This window comes from Apis laboriosa, unplaced genomic scaffold (genome assembly GCF_014066325.1).
Source record: "Apis laboriosa isolate Shangri-la unplaced genomic scaffold, ASM1406632v1 scaffold47_cov149, whole genome shotgun sequence".
Taxonomy (NCBI): Eukaryota; Metazoa; Arthropoda; class Insecta; order Hymenoptera; family Apidae; genus Apis; species Apis laboriosa.
Genome location: NW_025223437.1, coordinates 3,825,856 through 3,835,528, shown reverse-complemented (window position 1 = coordinate 3,835,528; position 9,673 = coordinate 3,825,856). Strand labels below are relative to the sequence as shown.

Sequence of the window (9,673 nt, the reverse complement as noted above, 5' to 3'; positions counted from 1 at the left end):
CCCCCTCTTGTGTCTGACACCGCACGTATCACACGTTCGTTCTCGAACACGAAAAAAAGGAGAAAAAAAAAAAGAAAAAGAAAAAAACATTTAACGTCCACGTCTCGAAAACACAGACGTTCACACAGCTGAGCTTTTCGAGTACGCTTCTTTGTACGGCTGATTCGTGGAAAAAAAAAAAAGAAAGAGAAAAAAATGTGGAAAGGAGAAAAGAACAGAAAGAGAAAAGAGATATATATATATATATATAATGAGCGAAGAGACGTGATCAGAGATTAAGATTAAGATTCGAAGAATCTCAGTGACAGCGAATCTTTCTCCTTGCCGAGAATATATATATATATAAATACGTGTACGTTTCTCGAGAGGAGACGAATGAACGAGATTGAAATAAAGAGAGAGAGAGAAAGAGAGAGGNAGGGAGAGGAGAGAGTTAGAGAGAGACAGAAGGAAAAAAAAGAAAGAGTTGTACGAATGATTGTGAACGGAGAAAAAAGAATAGAGATGATGCGATGAAAGAACGTGAAAGAATCGACACATCGTTCAGGGGGGATGGATGGACAGGTGGATAGAAAAGGAAAGAGACAAGAGAAAAAAGAGACAATTGAAAAATAAATATAGAATGCTTTCGAAAAGTACTATAGATATATATTTGGCGCGATTTAATTATGTATGATAACTCGGTTAACAACGCCGCAAAGCAGAAGAGATTGAAATCGCGTGAAGGAAAAGAGATTGAATGGAAAATGAGAAAGGAATGAAAACGAAAAAGTACAAAGAGGAAATGAAAGAAAAGACGATAATAGTTGAGTGAAGTAACGTCATCTTGACTCAACGCGTGACTGTGATGGGTGTGTATATATATATATACATATATGTATATATATATATATATAAAATAAAAATTATATATATCTATATATATGTATATATATATATATATAAAAGAAGTCAAAATGTAAAAATAATTCTTTTAGCTTGGAAAAGCAACGTGGCCGACGAATGCTGTTGAGTGATTTGGTTCCGTGCAGGGTGCGAGCTCTCTTCGACTTGTACGCTTGCATTTTACCCCTGATTCGCGATTTGACTTGAAAAAATAAATGTGAACACACTTCCCCCCTTTTAATTCAAATTGATTCAATATAGAAACTATTCGCCTATTTCGAAACCCCGCTCGAATCAGGGGTAAACACACGAACTTAACCGTTGTTCCACGAACGTACAATGTGCACAATTGTAACAATTGTACGGTATAACTTAGAAATACATAGCGGATAATCAAAGCGACCAAGGCCGGATGGTTTTGTTGATTGCAGGTCCACCAGTGGAGGTCGGCGTCACCATGTATGTCCTCAGCATCAGCTCCGTGTCCGAAGTGTTGATGGTACAGTTTGCATTCTCAAAACTCATACAGAACTCACAACGACTCAGCCGCCCGTTCATTTCTTTTATTGCTACTTATTACTCTCTCCCCCGCCCCCTGTCACCCCTCTTCGCTCGTGCGTGTACTGTCGCGCGTTTACCCCGCCCCTCCCCCCCCGCCCGCCTCCGTCCCCCCTTTTTTTTCGTCCACCACGTCGCGTTCAATCACCGTTCGCGGAGGTGTTCACAGATCCGTCGGTGACGGATCGACGGTCACGCCCAGCACGCGGCTCGAAACGCGATCGATCGATCGATCGATCGATCGATCGTGTCGAGATGGAGCGTGCGCGTCAACCCAGAAACGAAATCGTGCTTTTCGAGAGCGCCCCTCGTCCCACTATGCCGCTTGTTTCCGATTGTTTGTTTCGCGATTATCCAACCCGCGCGCATGCGCGCAACGAATATCGCGCGTTCAACAAATATCGGCATCCGTATTCGCTCGACGCGTGAAACTCGAACGAAGGAACAATACCGAGACGCGAGTCGTACATACGTAATAAATATTCGTGGAAGACGTTGAATATTCGTTCGTTCGTTTCGCGTTGTCCAAAAGAAAAAAAAAAAAAAATAATACGGTGGTGTGATTCATCGTAGTGTCGTTGTCACAACGGTGGAATTACAGCGTAAAGATTTCGAGAGAGATATGTCAAGACGAATGTGCCTGCCCGTGTTATTTTCACACGCGCATCGAAATCTCGAGGAATTCTCGACTCGGTTGCAAACGTGCACCGAGAGACGCATTAGGCATCGCGTTCCGCGATATTTATGTTGGCAGCAAGGGGCATATTGGCACGTATAAACACGCACACACGTTTGCATACATATGCGTATATATACGTATATGCGTATATACATACACAACCGACACACCGTGGGGAGGGAAAAATGGATATACGGATACACGTGCATACACACACACACACACATACATACACACACACGCGCGCCTACGAAAAAAAGACATACACACACGACACACCCTACACGGATGGCCTACTAACCTACGTTTTTATAGCTCGTCACAGCTGTTTGGTTGGCTGAACTGTTACAAGGGAACCTTGCTACGTTCCACAGTCTTCGCAAGATATATTCTTGTCCACTTCGTTTATGGTTTATGGTTGACTCGTTTAATTCGATTTGCGATGTTCTTTCTTGTTGCATGGCCCTACCCGCAGCGCTCGAATCGGCGACGAACGAAAACGAACCGTTGCGTACTTTAAGTGGGGAGGGGTTCGAAACGAGGGCTCTCGAAAAAAAGAGGAAAAGGAGGGGGGGAGGGGTAGGAAAAAAATTCGTTCGATCGTAATCGCGCCTCGGTACTCGGGCTTTTCAGGTTTTTCCCTCCGCGCGATTTTATCGTTTCCCTCCCCCCATTCTATTTTATCGCGCACAGAACGGATTTACAACGGAATCGAGGTACGAAGGCAAACAGCGGAACGATATTTCCAACTTTTCTAGATTCGAAGAGAGTGAAAAATATCGCGTATCGCTGTCCGCAATTTTGTCCAAATTTCTGCCGATTCTTTTTCCTTTTTTTTTTTTTTTTATTTCCTTCCGCGAATCAGTTTTAAGCGGGATCCCTCCGAACAAATCGAGAACGAGTCGCGATTCGAACGCTGCAGGCCGCACATACGTTGAGGCACGCATATATACGCGTAGACGTACACGTACTTTCGCAATCTCTAGATGTATACGTATATAAGCGTGTATACAGCGTCACGTATGATATATATATATATATATCTATATCTATATCTATATATATATATATATACTATATAAATATATAATATATATAAATTTTCTTTCTCAATATTTAAGATACGTATATATAGCGTAATCATATATGACGTATTGTGTATTGCGTATATTCCTGTAGTATTCAAAGATGTCTGTTCCGGTGTCTGCAATCAGTTTCAAACTGGCGCGAAAACTGGATCCATGAAGATGAATTTGAGAACCGAATACGCGATTCTCCTTCGATTCTCCTTCGATCTCGAGGGACAGAGATAATAATAATCGAAAAGAAACGAAAAAAAGAATCGATCATTTAGCGATCCAGGGATGCGAGTTTGAGAGCTGAATGCACGAGGCTGGACCCCAGGTGTTGAGCCCTGTGCGGAAACCAAATCAAGTCGACACTGTCACCTGGGACGTGACTCGCGATTTTTACACCCGTTGGCGAGCCTCCATTCGTACCTCCCTCCCTCCCTCCCCTCGCCCTCTTCTCCATCATATATATATATATATATATATATATATATATGTATTCACTATATATATAATCCAGTCGTCTGATTCGAACGGAAGACTTGTTCCCTTGACTTTCGAGGAAAGTAGCCAATTTTCCTATCAATTTTCCACCCCCTTTCATCTTTCCTTTTAGAATTTCCACAACGTTCGTCGAGGTCACATCAGCGAGAAGGTCTCGCGCGAACGATGCTGCCAACGACTCTCTCTCTCTCTCTCTCTCTCTCTCTCTCTCTCTCTCTCTCTCTCTCTCTCTATCTCTCTTTCTCTCTCTTTCTCTCTCTCTCTCCCCTATCCCCCGTTATCCCCCAGATTCTGGACATCAGACGGACGTTTCTCGGGTCGGGTACGACGAACGGAAACATGGAAAAGAGGAGCGGAAACGGATGGCAAAAGAGAGAGTCCGTGATACAATCGAACGAGATATAACAGATCCCCTGTGTGTCCCGAAATCCCTATGCTTCCTTCCGGCCAGCCGACGAACGCATAGAACGATAATGAGATTACGATAATGAGAGAAAAGGAAGGGGGAAAAGAAAAAAGAAAAAAAAAAAAAAAAAAAAGGAAAAGTAAAGACTACTATAGCTTGTGCGACGTTACAATCGAGATTATATCACAACATCGGAATAAATAGTGTCGATAGATTATATCTATACGTATAATATTATATTATATTATGGATATACTACGACACACTGTTTTAATTAATTAAGCTGTTAATCATTGTCAGTGTGCGTGTGTGTGTGCAGTACTTGCTTCTGGTCGCTATGAATCACTACTGATGATCTCCCCTTATACACACACACACACACATATTCCAATATCATCACATATCGATATTGATGCGTATGCGCGCTCGTACGCTTGCACAAAATCACGTGTGTGCACGCAGATAATCCACGCACGCAGGTGTGCCGCGAGATTATGCGCACGTATATATACACCACAGAATCTGGCCGCCCGTCGAGGATAGCAGGATGAGCACAATGTGAAATTCTCGTACGAGCCTCGTACTTGCCATTCGTCGTGTGTATATTATATATATATACATACATCGCTGTTGCGTTTTCTCCTTGCGTTTTTCGTTTTTTTTTTTTTTCCTCTTTCTTCTCCTCCGTATCTATCTCTCTCTCTCTCTCTCTCTCTTTCTTTCTTTCTCTTTTCCAGTTTCGATTCGCTTGCGAGCTTTCGCTTTTGAAACCGCTTCTCTCTCTCTCTCTCTCTCTCTCTCATTCACTCGCTCGCTATCCATGCACAAGAGCTATCCTTACCTGTATTACATAGCCGCTGGTAGTTTCGTATTCCTCGTTTCTTGTCTCGTCTTCTTTTCTATCTCGATGTTCATCTGTAGGCAAACGCTTGCCCGCGCGCTGCTTGCCTGCTCCCCTCGTCTCCCTCCCTTCCCCCCTCCCCCGCGAACTCTCTTCTCTTGCCAAGGAAAAGTTGCAAAGTGTCCTTAGATAGATACACTCGACAATGCGAGGGGCGACGTTTCCTTGCATCGTTACGAGAGAATGGCCCCTCACGAGGAAACGTGATTCCGTATATCCGTCGAGAAATATATATATATATTTCTTTCCAGACGTCGAGAGATAGGATCTCGTGAGACACACGTGAGATTGTTTCGTGTCCACGGGATCCTCGAGACGAGTGACGGATCGAGTTGAATATTTAATCGATGGAGTATGAAAATGGGGGAGGAAAGAAGAAAAATGTAACACGGCGTCCAGTGCGCATCGACGACACGACCGCACTGCGCCTGGAGAAACGCCAAACGCGGGCAAAGCGCGCCGCCATGACAACTTGCCGCCCGAAGTGACATCAACGCCACGGGTTACAACGGAGTTACTTGCATACGTTTTAAATTAAAAATTGCGAGCTCTGGAACGCAACGGAGAACCTCCTAGCCTTCTATTAATATGACAACTTTATCCACGTTTCTTTTTTTTTTTTTTTTTTTTTTTTTTTTTTTTGCCTCGCGAAAGAAGCAATATAATTTTTAGAGAGGGAGTGGATGCACGCTCGTTGTGCGATACACGATGCGGATATCGAAATACGCGGGATAGGATCGTTCCGAGCCACTTGAAGGGTGAACTTTCCACTTCGTGAAAAATCTCGTGCGTGTTGCAAAAGTTGGTACTTGTCATTGGTCGTTGGTTGGATTCGTTGGAAATTTCCTCGTGTTTATCACAGTTAACGGTTATAACGAGAGATAATCTGATATCGTGTTCTATCGCTCGAAAAGTTGAGAATTACACTTATAACTCGTAAACGAGGTGAAGTGAGGTTTAGGATAGATCTCGACAATTCTCATTTTTCACGACCAGGCATTGACGACGATTTCAGGGTTTAGTTTCCTTTTTTTTCTTTCTAAGTAAAACGATAGGTATTTTTTAATTATATTTAAACTCGTTCTCCGTGGAAACTTCTTCATGTGTTAACTCTTATCACTCTTTTTATTTTTTTTTATAAATCGTGTTCATAAAAATTTAATTTTACTTAAATATAAGCGTGAATATCGTGATGCAAGATAAGAGAAAATTCTTTATCAAATAGATCCATTTATCTAATATAATATTATACCTATAATATTCCAATTCACAATCAATCAGTTCACAATCAATTTTTCTCTTAAAAACGATGACTCGTTGAAAAATGAAAAATCGTCATTCCACATTTTTGACTCGAGGAAATATAATTTAATTCATTTACCAATGACCAACGAAAAATAGAGAATTCGCTCTGAATTAAAATTTAGAGGTCTCGTCATTCCGTTACGAGGAGCAGGATAATTCGACCGATGCCAAACGAAACGGCCACTTTTCTATCTATCCCTTTTTCTTCTTCTTCTTCTTCTTCTTCTTATTTGCGTCTCGCAACCCTCGAAGCGGTATCCAAGCATCGCAATAGCATAAATCCGTACGTTTATCCGGCATAAAACTTTCCGCGCTTGAAAACGTCACAAAAATATCGCGGCAAACGTATACAACGTCGATGACGGTGGTAAGCGTCGCCTCGGGTTGAAATCTTTCCAGCATAGCATTGGAGTGAGTGTCAGCCGTTATTGGAGCTGTAAAATGTCCAAGTTCGTTCCTAAAGTTTCCTCAATTTCTCTCTCTTTCTCTCTCTCTCTCCCTCTCCCTCTCTTTTATATATATATGTATATATATATATATCTTTGTCCTCCCCTCCCTCTCTCACCCAACAAAATTTCACACCTATAACGATCGTGAAACTTCCACTCGTACGTTTGTAATAGTCGTAAAAATTCTCGATGTAACATCGACGGGGGGATGAAGTGGAGAGGAGGGAGGGGAAAAAAGAGCGAAAAAATTCGCGTAGAGAGCGTTGGGAATCTACGAATTTATGGCGACAATTGTTATTTATCTTGTCGTAAAACCCAACGATTTTTTCTTTCTCTCTCTCTCTCTCTCCCTTTCTTTTGTCGCGCGACTCGTTCCGACCGAGTCAAAAGCATTTCTTTTTTTTCTTCTTCTTTTCCCCTTTTTCTTTTATTCTTCGCTCAATTCCTTTCGAAAATCATCTATCTCCGCGCGGCATACTCGCCAAGCGTGCTTCGCGAGTGGATATACGAAGGTGAAAACGTGTGTCTCGAACGTTTATCGCGCGTGATAAAAGGGTGGAGCGAGAGAAGGCAAAAAAATGCAATTTGGGGATCTGTTTAATTCGGAACGAACGAATTGAGTAAATCGAGATTAATAAATCTTGAGATGGATAGATATTGTTGTATCCATCTCACGTGGAAAATGTGAAAAGGAAAAAAAAAATGGTCAGAGAAAAATGAAAAGATCGTGTCACACACATCATGGGCATCAATTCTGGTACGAGTTTCGTCGGCTAACTAACCAACGTTTCGATCAAGCGAAATTATGTGTAAACAGAGACAGAGAAGCGAAGATCAATTTCGAAGATCGATTTAACGATCCAAAGATGTTGGCCTCGTGATTCTTCCTAAGATCGATGATAATAATTCGATGCGATTGGGACACGAAGGAAACCTTTGTCCCGTTACAAAGAATTTCACACTTAAAGAATCCAACAACTTTCAGATCCTCCAGCCGCATAACGTTGCATAATCACAAGTTTCGATTAGATATAAGTATTTATATAAATTAGATAACATAAGATTGTACACTTCGCAGTAGTGATAAAGGCAGTTTGCATGTTGCTTCGATAGCGTCTCGTAGCATGCTTGCACGTTGTAGTACGTTGTAGTACGTTGTTGTGCCCCGAGTAATAATAGTCTGTGTATATGGAATACATATAATCACCATATATATATATATATATACACGGTCCATGCACCTTAACCGCTTTCGCGTGTACACACGAATTTACCTTACGCGTCGCGGTATTTCCCCCTCTCCCCTTACTTCACTGAGATCGACCACGTCGACAGAAATTCGATGAATCGAGTGAATCGATTGAATTATCGTTCGAAACTTCGAAGAAACGTTTAGAAAAAATTTAACGTCGAATTTTTAATTTTTCTTTATTTCTGGAATTTATAAATTTTATCCATATCCATATGTTTTATTAATCAAACAATATATAATCAACTTCGTATTAGGATTTTAAATTTATTTCTAATGATTTAATTCGTTTGTTTCGTCGAAAAGAAATAGATAGATTGATTTGTTTTATACATAAAAGATTACAGTAGAGAAAAATTCGTATAAAGAAGATTCTATTATATTTAAAAGGGAAAGAAGTTTCATAGGGGAGGATTTTGAGAAATTTCAAAATATGAATTAATTTATAAACAGAAATTTGTTACGCCCGCCAATAGATTGTTAATCTCGGGATAAACGGTTCTTATTCAACTTTTTATTTTTAAATTCCTCCTCCTTTCTTTTGCAAGATCAAGATTTCCCAAGGAAATTGGATCCTATCTTTTACATATCTCTTTTAGCCCTTTTTATATCTTTTAATCTTCTAAAATGAAATGCAAATGTGATCGGTTTACGATCGATGCATTGCTTGTCTTTGATAAGTGAACTTTTAATAGCCTCTTCGTTAACCCCGCGGGGGAAACTTTAACCACGTTTCGAATGTGGCTCCCTGTGTAATCACGCCCAACTAATAATAGACTAATCAAGAAACTTTGATCTCGAATAATAAATCTAGCCCATCCGGATCGGATGATTACGCTCCAACTATTCGCCCCCTCCCCTTCGGTCACTTAAACTTTCTTCGTGGAACGAGTTACTTAGCCTCGAGTAAGTGGAAATTTACGGAGGATGGCACGCTACAACGTTTGATGAATTCGCGATGGACTCGCGCGAACCCCGAATCCCGTGAATCCGATGAATCGAGAGTAATCAAAGTTTAAACGACGAACCTTGAATATTTGAGAAGAATCGTTCACCTTCTTCCACCCTATTCCCTTGCTACCTTTAAATTACGCTATTTCCGCCCGTTAAAACGATGCGCCGTTTTTAGAATATATTAAAATACGGACTCGCATAAAAATCCGGGCCCTGATTTCGATCGCGCCATCTTCTTGGCCGTGAATAAAATTTTTCATCGTTTGAATCTTCCATTCTGAACTCGAACAATCGAAATCAATTTGTCGCGTGAAAATTCTTATTCGATCGTGGATATAACGCGTATATCGATTCCATTGTGGGAAAAACAATAATTCGAATAATTCGGTCGGTAACAATGGAAGAGGTGGAAAGAATTGGGGAGCAGAGGGGAAAGGAAAGACGTTTCCACACGTTTTGTCAAAAGACTTTGTTACCCGTGGTCGAAACGAGGCTGTTAAGAGGAGGATCTCGATAGATAGTTACGCGAGTGTTCAAGTAGCCGATTTAACGCGTTACGATAACCACGACGCAAGATTATCGGCAGAGTGTTTCGTCTGTCGACGTTCGCGATCTCAGTTCTGCGTTTCCCCTTCCAATCGACAATCGATCGCTCGAGACACATTTTTTATCTTGTTACGATCGCGCCGCTTCACATTTTTTTTTTTTTTTTT

General features: G+C 41.2%; 1 protein-coding gene across 14 annotated transcripts in view; it reads left to right on the top strand.

Annotated features, from left to right (window-relative positions):
- LOC122716650 (gamma-aminobutyric acid receptor subunit beta) overlaps positions 1 to 9,673 on the top strand; it is an 83,574-nt gene that overhangs the window by 55,513 nt on the left and 18,388 nt on the right. For 6 of the 14 annotated variants that reach the window (XM_043939935.1, XM_043939932.1, XM_043939927.1 and 3 more), the window contains exon 3: positions 1,317 to 1,384. The exons of 7 other annotated variants lie outside the window; for them this stretch is intronic. In XM_043939935.1, the coding sequence (XP_043795870.1) occupies positions 1,317 to 1,384 (68 nt within the window). Of the gene's footprint in view, positions 1 to 663; positions 852 to 1,316; positions 1,385 to 9,673 lie in introns of those variants that run through there. One more of the 14 variants, XM_043939939.1, reaches the window with a different exon arrangement.